Source organism: Colobus angolensis, unplaced genomic scaffold (genome assembly GCF_000951035.1).
Source record: "Colobus angolensis palliatus isolate OR3802 unplaced genomic scaffold, Cang.pa_1.0 Scaffold123, whole genome shotgun sequence".
Classification (NCBI taxonomy): Eukaryota; Metazoa; Chordata; class Mammalia; order Primates; family Cercopithecidae; genus Colobus; species Colobus angolensis.
Genome location: NW_012113475.1, coordinates 10,059,291 through 10,077,943, shown reverse-complemented (window position 1 = coordinate 10,077,943; position 18,653 = coordinate 10,059,291). Strand labels below are relative to the sequence as shown.

Sequence of the window (18,653 nt, the reverse complement as noted above, 5' to 3'; positions counted from 1 at the left end):
ATTCCTCAAGGATCTAGAACTAGAAATACCATTTGACCCAGCAATACCATTACTGAATATATACCGAAAGGTTTATAAATCATGCTACTATAGACACAAGCACACGTATGTTTACTGCGGCACTATTCACAATAGCAAATACTTGGAACCAACCCAAATGTCCATCAATGATAGACTGGATTAAGAAAATGTGGTAAATATACACCATCGAATACTATGCAGCCATAAAAAAGGATGAGTTCATTCTCTTTGCAGGGATATGGATGAAGCTGGAAACCATCATTCTGAGCAAACTATCACAAGGATAGAAAACCAAACACCACAAGTCTCACTCATAGATGGGAACTGAACAGTGAGAACACTTGGACACAGGGCGGGTAACATCACACATGGGGGCCTGTCGTAGGGTGGGAGGGCAGGAGGAGGGATAGCGTTAGCAGAAATACCTAATGTTAATGGGTACAGCAAACCAACATGGCACATATATACCTATGTAACAAACCTGCACGTTGTGTACATGTACCCTAGAACTTAAAGTACAGAACTTAAAGTTCAGAAAATATTTTATAATGTCAAAAATATAAATTACACAATATATGCATACATGTAAGTATATATAAATAATTTACATCTCTAAAAAAAACTGAGTCACAAAAAAAAAAGTCCAATTCCTGTTTTTTTCCCTGACTAGGAAAAAAAAAATTCCAAAGAGAATGTACTAGCTATCTGAAATTATTTTGTACAATTCTTTTTTACATCATTAAAAAAAATTTTAAATGTAATTAGTTTAAAATTTTAAAATTATGCATCATTTATGTAATTCTTTTGCATATAATTAAATAATGTTATAGAACTCTTACATATTATAAAATGCTAAGATATAAAAAAATAGTATTCCTTAGAAAAAATATAGTGGTCCTATTATTATACTATGACTTTTAAAAATGGAATGCCATCATTTTCCCTATAAAATTTATTTAATGCTGCAAGGCCAAAAATAAGGAAAGAAAAAATTCAACAGATCTTAGTTTGGGCTAGTGAAGTCCTTATGAGGTAACTGAGATTGAAAGTTTCCATACTAAAATTTGTATTAGTTCCTTACAAAACAGGCCGCTCATTTCCTTCATTTGGAATTTATTCTGTGGTTCTTAATGAATGATAATGATAATATTTTAAGGGTATATATAAAATGAGGATATAAAAGAGCTAAAGTAACTTGCCAAAGGCTATACACAGTTCAAGGGAGAGCAGAGAATCTATCCCATATCTCTATGATTTCTTATATCATCCTAATTAATTAAAAATTCAGTTTAACCATGATTACTAACTATATAGATCATAAGTAGTTAACTGTGCTCTTGACTACTTGTATGATTAAATTTTCATAATTAACTTCTTAATTTTAAAATATTCGTTTTCAAAAAGTAACATAAATCCAACTTTACAATAATTTTGAACATAATTAAATCTTTAGCAATTCAGATACCTCCAGGAACCAGATAAACAGGAGTTTTAATGAGTGAAATTTGAAAGACATAAGATAATAGGAAGTGATGAAAACTAGGAGGACCTCATACCCTGTCTAAAAGACAACTACAGATGACTGTTTAATGGAAATGCAGCCTAAGGGACCGTATATTTTTTATTTTTTTGAGACACAGCCTTGCTCTGTCACCCAGGCTGGAATTCAGTGGCTCTATCTTGGCTCACTGCAATCTCCACCTCCCGGGTTCACGTGATTCTCATGCCTCAGCCTCCTGAATAGTTTGGACTAAAGGCTAATTTTTGTACTTTGAGTACAAAGTACTCATGTTGCCATGTTGGCCACTCTGGTCTTGAACTCCTGGCCTCAAGTGACACGTCTGCCTTGGCCTCCCAAAGTGCTGGGATTACAGGCGTAAGCCACTACTCGGCTATAAAGCATATTTTCATCAGAAATTTCTTGATATTTAAGTGTTGACAACCAATTCCAATTTCTAAAATTTCCTTAACAAACTCCATCTACATGGTATATTTGGCCCACAGGCTGCTGCTTGAAAACTCTATTACAAACATTTCTATTATCACTGTAGGATACTGTTGTTAAGAGTAGGAGCATGACCTAAATCTGTAGTGACTTTGTAACATCTACAAACAAGTATTTACTGAATGCCAAAAAGAAATATGAAACACTGAGTGAATAGAACTACATCACTCAAAGAGATGTGAAATCCAAGTAGTAGTAGATACCACAAAAATGAGAGGTGAGTAGAACTCAGAAGCTGTCTTAATGAGTTCGACTATGAAAAACGATTAAGAAGACAGAAGAAAACAGGCTATTCTAGAAGAAGTAATATAATAACAGGATCAAAGATGTGCTGGTGTTATCACTGGTGTTATGACAAAGAATACAGGGGACAGTGAAATATCAAAGGAAGATGTATTTCAGAGAGTAATGAGAAATAAGAGATAGCAAATTTCTGTGGGTCTTGAAAGCTCAGCAGGGTTTAGACTTGATATGACAGCAACTGAAGCAATATTAGATTCTTGTACAAGAAAGTAATACAATTGATCTTTTTTAAAATGTTAATCTGGTCATAGTATATAGAAAGGACTGGGGAGCAGAAAGTCTAGTATCTCAGTACTACAGGAACGAGGTGATTAGTGCCTGGATTCTGTTAGTAGAAACGTCCGAAAGGGTCAAGAGTTTTCCATTAACTCACTTACTTGAATGAATCCTTAGTATTAGCTTGTTCATGTTTGTGTATGTGTATGTATGTGTGCGTTTGCTTTTTTTCCAGTAACAAATTGGAGATAGCCTGGTATAATAAAAAGAACATTAGTACAGGAGTTGAAAGATCAACATTCTAGGCCTGATACTGCCCCTAACTAAAGGCATGAACTCAGACCTGTCTCTTGACCTTACTGATCCTCAGTTCCCTAATCTAGCCAACAGAGAACCATAAGTTCATCATTTGAGGTTCCAGATCTCATAACATTTTTCCATGTCCAAAACCAACCATCTGATGATTTCAGACTTAAAAATCTGGTTTCTGACTTCTTTTGAAAAGTCAAAAATCTGACTTCCTTGGGCCCACATTCCTAGGGCAAAACTCGTTGCGGTTGCACAGGAAATCCTCTTCCAGGTTGGGTAAATGCTCTAGTTGCCAAAGTCTCAGCATTTCCTTCTGTACCCTTAGAATGATGTCCAGTGTTAGATGTCATTCATCAAGTTTTTGCTGCTGTCTTTGTTACAGTAGAGAAATGTATTTCTAAGCTGTTCTCTTTTACTCAAAGTAAGAAAATGAAAGACAAAAAGAAAGATATACTTCAAGAAAAGAGAAAGTCATCTTCATGGAAATAAAAAATATTCTCTTTTACTCAATATGCAAAAAAAAAAAGGGTATGTCAAACAAAATCACCATTTAATTACCTTCAATCAGCTTCATTTGAGTTTGGGAACCTTGCTCTTGGTAATGGAAAATTATTACAAAATATGTCTAAGGAGTAAAACAAGCAGATTTATATTTTAGAAAGAGTCCTTGTTAAGATGGAATGTTTATGTCCCCTAAAAATTCATACGTTGAAATCCTACTCCCAAATGTGATGGTATTAGGTGGTAGGGCCTTTGAGAGGTGATTAGATCATTAGAGTGGAGCCCTTGTGAATGGAATCAGTGCCCTTATAAAAGTGACCTCCAGAGAGCTTCCTCACTCCTTCCACCATCTGAGGTTACAGAGAAAAGACGACCTATAAACCAGGAGGCAGGCCTTTACCAGACATTGAGTCTGTCAGCACCTTGATCTTGAACTTCCCAGTCTCCAGAACTGTGAGAAAAAAAAAAAATCTGTTGTTTATATGCCACCCAATATATATAGTGTTCTGTCACAGCAGCCCAAATGAACTAAGACAGTACTCTAGCTACATGTAAAAACTGGTCAAGAAGAGGGATGCCAGGGGAAAGAACATCTGTTAAAAGAGTAGTATTGTTGCAAGAAGAAATAAGGGCCTAAACTTACATGTTTACAGTAAAGGGGCGGGGAGGATTAATTCAAAGAAGTAGAATTGTTAAGACTTAGGGAACCCAATGATGTTCAAAGAATGACTCCAGATTTTAGGAACAGTGGCATGGATGAATGGTGATACATTCACTTAGATAGGGAATTCATAGAGAGAAAAATCTTGTGGAAAAGTGAAGTAGCACAGCTTTACTCTATAGCAAGAACTGGCAAACTACAGCCCATTGTCCATGTAAAATTTTTGTACAGTCCACAACTCATACATACTTTTATGTAACAGTGAAAGTAAAAGTAATGCAAAAATAATGGCTTTTACTTTTATAAACAGTTGAATAAAATTAAGGGAAGAACATATTTCATGAAATGCAAATTATGTAAAATTTAAATTTCAGTGTCCATAAACTTTTATTGGGACACAACTCATTCCTTTGTGCACTGCCTATAGCTGTGTTTGCATTATGATAGCAGAGTTGAGGGGTTGTAACAGAATGATTCACTTTACACTGTTGCTGGATGCACTACAAATTGCAGTGACAGTTATGACTTGTCAAGTGCTTCAAAAACCATAGTATACTGTTATACCACATTTGATCATCCTGTCAAAATAAGAGAAGCATGTCACGCCTTTAAGGCATTTAAAGTAGTATGTGAATTGTTTTATTGAGTTAGACGGCAAACCACTGTACTATACAATATACATCAAATTACCAGATTAAGCACACATCACATTCCCAAGACAAAGGAAAGTTATCATCAGAGAAATCAGGAAAATATAAAACAAAGTATCTCATCACAAGAATTTCCACACACACAGACACAGACACAGACACATACACACACACACACACACACACACACTCACAGCTGCAAACAAATTAAGTTTCTGGGTGTCTCATTTATTATCCAAGCAAGGAAATCCAGTTACCCACGGGGAGTTAATTAAATTGTATTTGGCTGTAGCAACCGATGTTTCCAGAGAAAATAAACTTGTTTAAGAATAACCTTTCAGAGAGAATAACACTATTGGAGATGAGGACACTGAGAGCAATACCAACATTCAACTAAAAAACAAGGCAAAAGAATTGTAGAGGTTTTCTTTGGCTCTTGATGAGCTGGCAGATATTAATGATACTGCTTAGTTTTTTCTCAAGAAGTCAATTCCAAGCTTGAAATCATGGAAGAATTAGACTCTTTGAAGAGTCTCTATAAAATAATAATAAGCAAGAATATTTCCCAAGTTGAGAAAGCACCAATTCAGAATAACCTGAAGTGGAATATCTTAAGACGTGTTGCAACTGATGGTGACAAAAATAAATGAAGACCAGAAAAAGGTTTAGTTGAACCAATTTACTAAGTTTGTGAAAGCATAGGTATTTGAAGCTATGGTACTTCATTCTATTATTCATCAATAGGGAAAACAATTTATCATGTATCATTGAACCAGCAGGGAAAACATTAATTTATCATGTATCACTGAACCAGTAACGTCACCAGTGAACTTCATTTATTCTCAAAGATTTAACCATCATAAGTTCTTGAATTTTGATCAGAAATGGAAACAAAATCTGGACTTGCCTTATGACACAGAAATCTAATGGCTTAGTGGTTACAGAGTTTTATTGTGATTTTTTTGAGCTCAAGGGCACAAACGAAATTTTCTGAACAAAAAGAAATGCCTTTAACTACTACTATGGCTTTGGAAATTAAAATTTGCTGCAAATTTGATAGTTTCCTAATGAATCTGACTTAAAAGTCAAGGCAAAGCAGTGCTTATATGAGAAAATACTGCAATAAAAGTCATTTTGACAACACTGTTCCAATTACAAGTAATAATGGCTTTATATACTTCCTGTGTTGTCAAATGTTAAAATAAAAAGATCTCCCTCCATACACAAATTTGCAATAGATACATTTTGCAAGCTCAAACTCTAGTTCCTGCAGTGCTTTTCAGAACTCACTGCAAGTGCAAAGGAAATTTCTGTATCTCAAAATCCATTTAACCAAACAATTGAGGAGCTCCCACCTAACCTTAAATTGGAAGTGGTTAATCTGTAATGTAATTGCATACTAAATGGCAAATATCAAAAAAAGTCTAGAAAACAAAACAAAACAAAACAATGTTTTTGCCAACAATTACTGCTGTACTGAGAGAATTCTATTAGTGTCTTCCATACAATGAATATGCTCATTAAGATCATATACAATTGGCAGTACTTATTTGTTTGGGGAAAAACAAATGCCTCCAAGATGAAATTTGTAAAATTGCATTACAGGTCTGCATTAACAGATGAACATCTATAAAAAATTCTGATAAGAGGATAACTTTGAATCCTAATAAGTGAAATGTTATCCCAAAAAAAGAACTTCAAAACAAAAAATATAAATAAAAAAAATTTCTTCTCATTTGAAAATGAAAAACGAAAAAGTCTTTTCATTTAGCATAACAATAAATTGTGTTCAATTAATGTTATCATATTACAAATGCAGTAAGAAAAATTATGAACATTTATGTTCTCTCATATATATTTTTTCCCTTTTCTATTAAGCTGGTGCAAACATAACTCCAGTGTTTGCACTGCTGAAATTTGCTGTTAGATGCTTGAATACATTCTTAAATAAATGTGGTTATGTTATACATCATTTTAATGCACAGTTCTCTTTACAAGCTATTTTCTTATTTCTGAGTTCAAAATGGGTCGTAAAGCAGCGGAGACAACTCCAACATCAACAACGCACTTGGCCCAGGAATTGGTAATGAATGTACAGTGCAGTCGTAGCTCAAGAAGTTTTGCAAAGGAGATGAGAGCCTAGAAGATGAGGAGTGTAGTGGGAGACGAGAAGTAGACAATGACCAATTGAGAGCAACCATCAAAGCTGATCCTCTTATAAAGTTGCCGAAGAACTCAATGTCGACCATTCTACGGTAGTTCAGCATTTGCGGCAAACTGGAAAGGTGAAAAAGCTCAATAAGTGAGTGCCTCATGAGCTGAGCGAAAATCAGAAAAAAATAGTTGTTTTAAAGTGTTATCTTCTCTCATTCTATGGAACAACAATGAACCATTTCTTGATCAGATTGTGACGTGCAACAAAAAGTGGATTTTATATGACAACTGAAAAGTGGATTTTATATAACTGGAGATGACCAGTTCAGTGGTTGGACCAAGAAGCTCCAAAGCACTTCCCAAAGCACAACTTGCACCAAAAAAAGGTCATGGTCACTGTTTGGTGGTCTGCTGCTGATCCACTACAGCTTTCTGAATCCCGGTGAAACCATTACATCTGAGAAGTATGCTCAGCAAATTGATGAGATGTACTGAAAACTGCAACGTCTGCAGCCGGCATTGGTCAACAGAAAGGGCCCAGTTCTTCTTCATGACAACATCTGACCACAGATCGCACAAAGCTTCAAAAGTTGAATGAATTGGGCTACGAAGTTTTGCCTCATCTGCCATATTCACTTGACCTCTCGCCAACTGACTACTACTTCTTCAAGCATCTCAACAACTTTTGGCAGGGAAAATGCTTCCACAGTCAGCAGGATGCAGAAAATGCTTTCCAAGGGTTTGTCAAATCCTGAAGCATGGATTTTTACGCTACAGGAATAAAGTTATTTCTCATTGGCAAAAATGTGTTGATTTTAACGTTCCTTTTTTATAAAGATGTGTTTGCACCCAGTAATAATTATTTAAAATGCACAGTCTGAAACCACAATTATTTATGCACCAATCTAATATGTAGTACCTTTGATTCCACCTCATGGCCTACAAAGCCTAAAATACTTATCATCTGATCCTTTATGGAAAAAGCTGGTCAGTCTATGCTTGATGGTGGTGCTGTTCCCAGTGTGGCATCACATGGGAAGGTCTTGACAATGCAAATTCTCAGCCCACCCCACATCTATTGAATCAGAACTTCTGAAGGTGGGCCCAGTATTTTTTACAAACAAGCTCTTCAAGTGATTCTATGCAAGTTAAAGTTTGAGAACCATTGCTCTAAATCAGGATGTTGGAGTGTTAGTTGTCCCCTTGAATAAATTATTTAATTCTTTGATTTGGTAAAATGGAGATAGTGTCACCTACTTCATAGAATTGTTGAAAGGATTAAAATCCAGTTTTAAAAATATGTAAAGTGTAGCATAACTGACATCAATAATTCCTAATAAATGGTAATTACGAACTCAATGGTGTACTACAGCCCTCTGTACTACCCCATGAGATATAATTATTAAATTTTCAGGATTTTTACGAGGCAGTTATTAAAAGCCATTATTGAAATTATATGAACATAAATGAGTTACACTAAAACAAGAATTAACACTCAAAACCATCACTACTTACTTTACATTTTACTATTATATGTGCTAATGAGATTATGTCTATATGGTGGATATGGTATATAACGACATGCTACCTCTTATCTCTTCTCAACTCTGCATTCAGTGACACTATTTTAGTAGCTTGAAATTGGCCATGGGGGGAGTATTTACACCACAGGAAATTGACAGCCATCACAAATCAGGGCTATTTTGGAGAAAGGCTTTTAGTTAAACATTTACCAGCACCCCTCTAATTATCATTATTAAAAATTATAAAATGAGTTATATTTTGAATTCAATGAGTTTTAATTAACTATACATGTAGAGAGGTCTACTAATCTGCTAAATACAAAGATGTAGCCCAGATATTAATAAACATATTTCAGTACCAATAAGAACCTAAAATCATTTTGTGAACCAAAAGGACTTTGGAATTTACAAGTACCGTTGAACAACGCAGGCACTAGGGGTACTAATCCCCCTCTCACTCAGTCAAAAATCTACACATAACTTTTAACTCCCTAAAGCCTTAACTAATAGCCTAATGCTGACCAGGAGCCTTACCAATAACATAAACTGTCAATTAACACATATTTTGTATGTTATATGCATCATATACCATATGCATAAAATACCATATTGTTACAATAAGGTAAGCTAGAGAAAAGAAAATGGAAGGAAGAGAAAATTTATTTACTGTTCATCACATGGAAGTAGATCATCATAAAGGTCTTCATCCTTATTACAGCCACACTGAGTAGGCTGAGAAAGAGGAGGGGTTCATCTAGCTGTCTCAGGTGTGGCATAGGTGGAGAAGGTGAAAGGTGAGGCAGGAGAGGCAGACTCACTTGGTATAGCTTTTATTGAAAAAAAAATTCATGGCCGGGCGCGGTGGCTCAAGCCTGTAATCCCAGCACTTTGGGAGGCCGAGACGGGCGGATCACGAGGTCAGGAGATTGAGACCATCCTGGCTAACATGGTGAAACCCCGTCTCTACTAAAAAATACAAAAAACTAGCCGGGCGAGGTGGCGGGCGCCTGTAGTTCCAGCTACTCGGGAGGCTGAGGCAGGAGAATGGCATAAACCCAGGAGGCAGAGCTTGCAGTGAGCTGAGATCCGGCCACTGCACTCCAGCCTGGGTGCAGAGTGAGACTCCGTCTCAAAAAAAAAAAAAAAAAAAAAAAGAAAAAAAAATTCACATGGAAGTGGAACTGTGCTGTTCAAAGCCATGTTATTCAAGGGTCAACTGTACAACCAATCATAGCTGGGAGCTCAATTTAACCACTCCCATTTATCACTATCCTAGTCACTGGTTTTAACTCCTGAAATGCTTCTAGTAACCAAAGTGGTATAAATAGAAGCACTGAGAGAATTATTTCACCTGCAATTTGAATCCAGCATCCGTATCTTAGCCAGCATGGGAAATGGTTTTCTAGGTCATTTATTTAGACAAAGCTAATAAGTTGGTTCGAACCTTAAGTTGCTACCTCAAGTGTACATTACCATTTGAACACTAAAGAAAAACAAGTTATATAGAGATTATATTTAGGATACCAATGATACGGAGTGTATTTCAAACTTTAGTTTCAGGGAATCACAGGCTTTTATAACTGAAATAGTCTTTATAACTAGTATGGTTTGAATGTTTTTGTCCCCTCAAAAACTCATGTTGAAATTTAATCCCCAATACAACAGTACTGGAAGGTGGGGCCTAATGGGAGGTATTTAGGTCATGAGGGCTCTGCCCTCATAAATAGATTAATGGCATCATAAAAAGAGCTTACCAGAATGGATTTTCTCTTTTGCTTTTCTGTTGGGTGAGGGCACAAGGTTTCTCCTCTTTGGAGGACACAGCAACTAGGCGTCATCTTGAAACCAAAGACCAAACCTGTGGACACTTTGATCTTGTAGTTCCCAGACTCCAGAACTCTGAGACAAAATTTCTGTTCTTTATAAATTACCCAGCCTCCAGCATTCTGTTATAGCAGCACAAAAGGGACTGAGACAACAACCTATTCTAATATCTTCATTTATTATTTACATCTAGGTAAATACAGGTTCAGTATCCCTAACGCAAAATGCTTTAGACCATTAGTGTTTCAGATTTTGAAATTATTCAGATTTTGGAATATGTGCATGATACTAACTGGTTTAACATCCCTAATCCAAAAATCTGAAACCAAAAATCCAAATGCTGCAATGTGCATTTCCTTTGAGCGTCACATCAGCATTCAAAAAGTTTCAGATTTTGGAGCATTTCAGATTTTGGATTAGGGATCCTCAACCTCTATTTTTATTTTATTTCAGCTATTGAGTTGTATGAGTTCCTGATTATTTTTACATGTTAACCCCTAATCGGATATATGGCTTGCAAATATTTCCCCTCATTACGTAAGCTGCCTTTTCATTTTGTTGATTGTTTCCTTTGCTATAGAGAAACTTACTAATTTGATGAAGTCCCACTTGTTTATTTTTGCTTTTGTTGCCTGTGCTTCTGGTGCCATAAACAAAAAATCATTGCCAACACCAATATGGAGCTTTTCTCCAGTATTTTTTTGTGGGCATCTTACGCTTTTCAAATTCAAATCTTTTGTTTAAATTTCTGACCCATTTTGAGTTGATTTTTGTATACGGGGTGAATAAGGATCCAATGTCATTCTTCAGTATGTGGATATCTAGTTTTGACAACAGTGTTTATTGAAGAGATTGTCCTGTCCCCACTGTGTTTCTTGGCTTTTTTTTTTTTTTTTTTTTAAGATCAATTGACTGTAAATCCTTGGGTTTTTTTACATTTCTGGCCTCTCTATTCTGTTCCATTGATCTATGTGTCTGCTTTTATGCCAGTACCATACTGTTTTGATCACTATAGCTTTGTAACATGACTTGAATCAGGTAGTGTGATGCCTCGGGCCTTGTTCTTCTTGCTCAAGATTATTTTGGCTATTCAGATATTTTGTGGCTCCATACGAATTTTTGAGTTGTTTTGCTATTTCTGTGAAAAGTTTCATTGGAATTTCGATAAGGATTACACTGAATCTGCATATCACTTTCAGTAATATGAACACTGTAACAATATTAATTCTTCCAATTTATGAATATGGGATATGTTCATTTAATTCTTCAAATTTATCAACGTCTTACGGTTTTCAGTGTAGTGATCTTTCACTTTCTTGGTTAAATTTATTCCTAAATGTTTTATAGTTTTGTAGCTACTGTAAATAGGATGGTTTTCTTGATTACATCCTCAGATAGTTTGCTGTTAGTGTACAGAAATGCTTCTGATTTTTCTATGCTGATTTTGTATCCTGAAACTTTACTGAATTCATTTATTAGGTCTAATCGTTTTTGTCTTTTTTTTTCAAGGAGTCTTTAAGGCTTTCTATGCATAAGATCATGCTATCTATAAACAGATCATTTTACTCTCCAATTTGAATGTTTTTTTTTTCCTTTTTCTTGTCTATTTGCTCTGCTAGGACTTCTAGTATAGCAGTGGCAAGAGTGGGCATTCTTGTTTTTTTTCTCAAACTGAGATAAATCTTTCAGATTTTCACCACTAAGTGTGATGTTAGCTATGGGCTTGTCATATATGACCTTTACTATGTTTAGGCATATTCATTCTACGCCAAATTTGTTGAGAGTTTTGATAATGAAAGTATGTTGAATTTTGTCAAATGCTTTTTCTGCATCAGCTGAGATATCATATGATTTTTGTTCTTCATTCTGTTAATGTGGTGTATCACATTTATTGATTTGTGTATGTTCAACCATACTTGCAACCCAGGGATAAATCCCACTTGATCATGATGTATGATCCTCTTAATGTGATGAGATTGCAAATCGAACCACAATGAGATACCATTTCACACCAGTCAGAATGGCTATTATCAAAAAGCAAAAAAAAAAAAAGAACAAAAAACAAAAAACAGATGCTGTAAGGCTGTGGAGAAAAGGGAATGTTTTTACACTGTTAGTGGAAATACAAATTAGTTCAGACACTGTGGAATGCAATTTGGAGACTTCTCGACGAACTTAAAACAGAACTACCATTTGACCCAGCAATCCCATTACTGGGTATATTTGCAGAGGAAAATAAATCATGCTACCAAAAAGACACATGCTCTTGGATCTTCATCGCAGCACTATTCACAATAACAAAGACATGAAATCAACCCAGGTGCCTATCAATAGTGGATTGGATAAAGAAAATGTGGCACATATATACCATGGAATACTATGCACCCACAAAAAAGAATGAAATCATGTCCTTTGCAGCAACATGGATGGAGCTGGAGGCCACTATCCTAAGCAAATTAACATGGAAACAAGAAACCCAAATACCACGTTCTCATTTATAAGTGGAAGCTAAGCACTGGGTGTATATATGGACATAAAGATGAGAACAACAGACACTGGGGACTACTAGAGAGGGACAAATGGAGGGAGGTAAGGGCTGAAAAACTACCCATTGGGTACTATGCACAGTATCTGGGTGATGGGATTATTCATACTCCAAACTGTCAAGTAATATGCCCATGTAACAAGCCTGCACATGTACCTTCTGAAGCTAAACTAAAAGTTGAAATTATTTTAAAAAAAGAACTAATACCAATCCTCCTCAAACTCTTTCCAAACAATGAAGAAAGGGAAATACTTCCAAACTCATTTAATGAGGCCAGTATGACCCTGATACCACAGTCAGACAACGATACTACAAGAAAAGAAATTACAAGCTAATATCCTTAATAAACATAAATAGAAAAATCCTCAACAAAATACTGGCAAACTGAACTCAACATCAACATGTATTTTAAATTAAACTTTTTCCCCATCAGTTATCCAAACATTTGGCTATATAAAATTACATCAGGTTCCCAAAGGACTGGATCTTCCTCCTTCATTCCTCCTGATGTTCATGACTGGATATTAAAATTTAGGTAATTCTGATGGCTGTTGTCAGTGACACCAATAACTCCAGAAATGCTATGTTCAATCTCAGGTTCAATCAGGAATTTCTGAAAACATCCAATTTCCCCAAAGTCACCTAGAAATTCCAAGATTCCACTATGAAAGCAAAATCACTTTGGTTCTTAAAACAAATTAAGGCTATTTTAACTTTTTAAATGTAGTAGTACAGACTTCAGAATATGACTACCAAGGATAGTGAATTCAACCCTTCTCTCATATGAAAAAAGACATATACAAAACAGATATAATGACAACCGAAGAAACATTTTTAAATTTACCAATCTAGCATCTATGCTTTTTTGAAATCACAAACTTTAGTAATTACTAGCTTTCAAAAATATTTTATCACCTGCCTAGACTTGCAAAGATCAGGCAAAATTAGTATTTATTATTTAGCTATGAAAACCATTCCTGGACTTGGAAATATAGGCAAAATAAAATGACTATAAGTTTGATACATATCTACAGAGAAAAATACAACTCCAGGAATTAAAAATATAATTAGAAGTATACCTATAATCTAAAGAAGTCTCAAATTCACAAAGTCTAAGAGTAAAAGTGATAAAACCATTCATCAGTAAAGAGCATCACTTAGGCAAAATGCTGTACAAAATTATAAAATCATTCTAGACTCACTCTGCATGACAGACATTATAAAAATAAAAATTGTACTATACTAAGTCACAAAGACATTAAAAATGAAATGTCAAAGAAATGTGAGGCACTATGGTGAAATTAAAAATTATTCTTAGACACGAAAACAGCACGTCAGTCCATGTAAAATGGAACATTAAAATAACTTTTTAATATTTGTAAATTAAAATACATTTAAAATTTTTAAATATTTTCTAAAATGTAATATGTCAAGCAGAGTGAGTTAAAAATATTTTTAAAAACCTATGTGTTCTCACAGATCTTTAAACAAGGTGAGAAATACAGCATGACTACACCTAGTGAACTGTTTCCACTTACTATTCACCTAGCCTTTACAACTGACCTCCATATTACTAAACCTCTTGAAGTGGCTTTTTAGAAAAATATATTGGGTAATATCCTAACCAAAGCACTTAGAGCCTGTTCTCAGTCCTTATCACCCTCCTGATTGTTCTGAAAAAACAGACCTTATTGACTATTCACTCTTTCTTAAAACCAACCATATACCAATTCTAGTCTTTCACTCTTCTGTGTTTTTCAGTGTGAAATCATACCATTCCTTTTTCCCTAACTACGGGAAACTTAAGGAACCCCATTCCTCAATATTCTTACCAGGGACAATTTTCCTCTTTTTCTTTGTTGACTCTCATCCTCTGATGTAACTTCAAGTATCACCTCAGGATATTTGTGGATAACTTCCAGATCTCTAATTCAAATTGTACACTCAAAAGTTAAAATAAATGTTTGTTAACTATTTTTTATCTAGTTTCAGTCAACAAATTTTTCTACATAGCTACTATGTGCCAGACACTAGTGTTAGAAATGTATTCAAATCCCAATATGACAACGTCCTTGTCATCAAGGAACAGAGACTAAAGGACAGATCAAATAGTCTAACTCAATAGGTACAAAATTGGGTATCTGTGTTTCCTCTTCCTGTTAACTGAATATGTATCAGGAGAGTCTCGTATCCTCATTATCACCCAGGCTAAAACCTGTGACTCTTCATTCCATACTCAATGGGTTGCCAAGTAAATCCTATTCTTTATTTGCAATATTCTATTCCCATTGCCATAACCTGGTTCAAGTCATTAAACATTTTCGTCCAAACTCCAACAACAATCTTCTGAAGTGTTCTCTAGTTTCTCATCCAAGCCATCCTGCACTCAACTGACAAATCTGCCTATACCACAGATGTGATCCATCACTTAACTGCATAAAAAAGTTTAGTGGTCTCTCAATAGGTAAGTCAGGTTAAAATTCTTCAGCTTGGCATTTTAGATCCTCCATTGTCTGGTCATTAGCTATCACTGTACTACTTTTTCATGTCTGTTACCCACTATTTCCTTACCTTTTGCTCTAGCCAAACAATGTTGTTTAATCATATCCTGGAAACTCATAAAATGTTTCCTATCTCTCTATCTTCATTTATGTCATTTCTCCTCCAACCCCAGACCAACTCCATTCTGATTAAGAGTCTCATTTCTACCTTTAAGAAGTTTAATCCACCTTTGGTTCAAATAACACCATTTCTCTAAAACGTTCTCTCCATTCTCTGAATGTATAATATAAGTAAAAGTCTTTTATATAACTCATACATTTACTTCTATTATAATTTGTGTGTCATATTGTACACTGTAGTACAGCATACTGCACACTGTTGATATCCAACAAACACTAAATGTATGTTGAATCTGAAATATGACATATACATAAAATAGTAGCTATGGCCATAAAGTCATATAGGAATTTTCTTTCACTCTCTTGTGTAGGAAATTATTGCTATGAGAATATATATATATTTTTTTTTCTGAGACGGAGTTTCGCTCTTGTTGCCCAGGCTAGAGTGCAATGGCATGATCTCGGCTCACTGCAACCTCCGCCTCCCGGGTTCCAGTGATTCTCCTGCCTCAGCCTCCCACACAGCTGGAATTACAGGCACCGGTCACCATGCCTGGCTAATTTTTTTTTGTATTTTTAGTAGACACAGGGTTTCACCATGTTAGTCAGGCTGGTCTCCAACTCCTTACCTCAGGTGATCCACTTGCTCGGCCTCCCGAAGTGCGCGCCCAGCCGAGCACATCTTTAAAAATCAACCTTATTTATTTCTTTTGACAAATTAAAAAGCACTTCTCCCTCCCCCCATCATTAACCAGTATACTTTCTACCTTCTTATGTGTACATGAATTGTAATACTAACTTCCTTGGCTCAGATATAAAACTGTTACTCAAGGTTTCAATTTTAAATTATCATATGTACTTACTGATCATACATGAAACTGCCTTACCATTGCCTGAGGTTGACTCAAAACCTACCTACAGTGTACTGGGAGGCATGGTACAATTATACCTTTCTGTTTCTGCTTATCCCCCAACTAGGTAATATGTGTCAATCCAAATGTTTGTTCAGAGACTAAATCTTCAGATGCAAAAGTTGAAAATAATAGGTGGTTTTAAGTTCAACAATTTGCCAAAGATTTACTGAATTCCTATTTGAAAAGCACTATGGGGAACACAAAAAATAATAAGACATTTTTCATCTTCTGGGACTCATGATTAAATGCACAGCACACACACATAAACAACTCCATTATATGGCAGATTATATAAGTGCTAAAAAGCTTCTAACAAGGTACAAACAGTGCTTACGAAGAGAGAGATTAACCAAAGAGTATCAGAGATGGCTTCAAAATGAGAGATAGGTTTCTATTTGGCCCTTTTTAAAAATCAAGCAATAGCATTCAAGATTTTGAAGATGATATTTAAGTAGATAATTTAATCTCTTTTAGGTATTTTTATTCACTAGTGTTGTAATGAAATTGGATTTTTTCCACTGAAAAAGTACGGATTTAACATGTAAGTTAAAATGTTAAATGATTTGTTTGAGGCTCACCTGGAAACATAGGAAAATGTATTCTTCAAGCCAAACTTGAACTTACAGTCCAATATCAGATAGGGTTATTGGACATACTGTGTATTTCCTTTGAACATACACACATTTATCTGTGTATGCATGTTCAAAGGAAACATACATAAACGTGTGTATGTTTGACGGAAATACAACGCTGGTCCAATAATCTGATATAATACCTATTTAAAATTCTACTTTAAGAGAAAGAGTAGACACGCATAAATGGCCCACCCAATTTTTACAGAAATTTGTTCAGCATATCAAGAGTACTCACATTAAAAAAAAAAAAAAAAAAACTTAACTGAAAATAAAATTCAGAGCTGTAGACCTTTTTTGATTCATACCACCTCCTCCATCAACCCTGGCCTCTTCCAGATATATGGCCAAAGGTCGGGATCAAAGCCTGAAGTATTTGCTGTTCCAGAAAACTCTATGGACACCATTCCCAGGTTTAGATACTTCTTGAAGATTCTGAGTTGCGCAACCTAACTCTGACCGTGTTGAGCACTGTATTAACAGATGAAAGGATCACATTCATCTCAATCTTTAAATAACTCGCACAGAAGGGGTGGGAAAAGTCCCAGTTGACAGATGCCAAGGGAGCAAATTTTAAAAAGAGGAAATTATGACAGACAGGAGTGGAAGCAAACTGGGGAACTTAGTACAAGTCGCTACTATTAAAAGAAACTTTGAGCTCTTAATTACACGACAGCATTCATCAGACGTTTCTGTGATTACTGAATGTAACAGTTAAGCAATAGATGATGTAAAAAAATTAGGTTAAATGTATACATCGTTTTATAAAACATATTTGCTCTTAAATATCTCATCCAAACCAATATCTTCAGATTAACTATAAATACAAAAGAACTAAAATCAGATTATGCAGATTAGACAAGGGGAAGCTGGGAAAGAATAACTACCATGTAAGTTCGGTAACAACGTTACAGGGCGCAGTTTCCTGCTACAGAAGACAGACGAAGTAATCCAAAAAATAGGCTGAGTACAGGAATATTGCACACTGTAGTCACCCAGCACTAATTCTACAGCGAGCGGCTCTATCCTGCCTCACGTTCCTCGTGGCCTCTGACAAGTCATCCCTTCAACCTATGAGGCTGTCCGCTCTCCCCCTTGGAAAACAATTTCCGTGCAGGTTGTAAGATCTCCCTCACAAACTACTTGCTTCCACTTCCCCGCCCGGGATGAGGAGGAGTCTCCACGACGGGGAAAGGTCGCACTGACAGAGAAGGAAGTTACATGAAGTGGTCGTGGTCGGACCCGAGCCTCGAGCTCAGCAGCCGCGGGGGAAAAGGAAGCGGGCGGCCTCCGGAGAAACGGGGATGGAGCCGAGAATGCGAGCCCGCGAGGCAGGCTCCGTGGTGCCCGGGCACCGGCAGGAAGAATGGAGGAGGGGAGGCGAGACTGCGAGGTGCCGGGGAGCCGGGCGGCGGTCCGGCCCGCGGCTGACCCCACCCCAGCCCGCGCTCGGGACCCTCCCAGCCCCGGCACCCGGCGTGCGTTCCGCGTGCGCCGACTCTCCCCGGAGGAACAGCCACCGTCTCACACCCGAGGACTAGAGAAATCCGGCAACTTTGCGCGAGAAATGCTTTCCACCCTGCAGCACGCCGAGAAAGAAAAAAATGTCAGGCGATGACGGGGGAGGAAGGATGACTTACCCATGTTGCTCCCCGAGGGTGAGGAACCGGCGGGGCGAGGCGAAGGTCTCCGGTGCGGGCGGCGCGGCTCTGTGTCCTCCCTCTACCTCCGTCTCTCCCGCAGCCAGGGAGGGACCCACGGGGGGCGGCCGCCG

General features: G+C 36.5%; 1 protein-coding gene across 6 annotated transcripts in view; it reads right to left on the bottom strand.

The window, feature by feature from the left end:
* Window positions 1–18,653, bottom strand: part of RAP1GDS1 (RAP1, GTP-GDP dissociation stimulator 1) — a 172,957-nt gene extending 154,304 nt beyond the window's left edge. For all 6 annotated transcript variants that reach the window (XM_011932961.1, XM_011932979.1, XM_011932987.1 and 3 more), the window contains exon 1: window positions 18,520–18,653. In XM_011932961.1, the coding sequence (XP_011788351.1) occupies window positions 18,520–18,523 (4 nt within the window). In that variant the 5' untranslated portion in view covers window positions 18,524–18,653. The remainder of the gene's footprint in view (window positions 1–18,519) is intronic.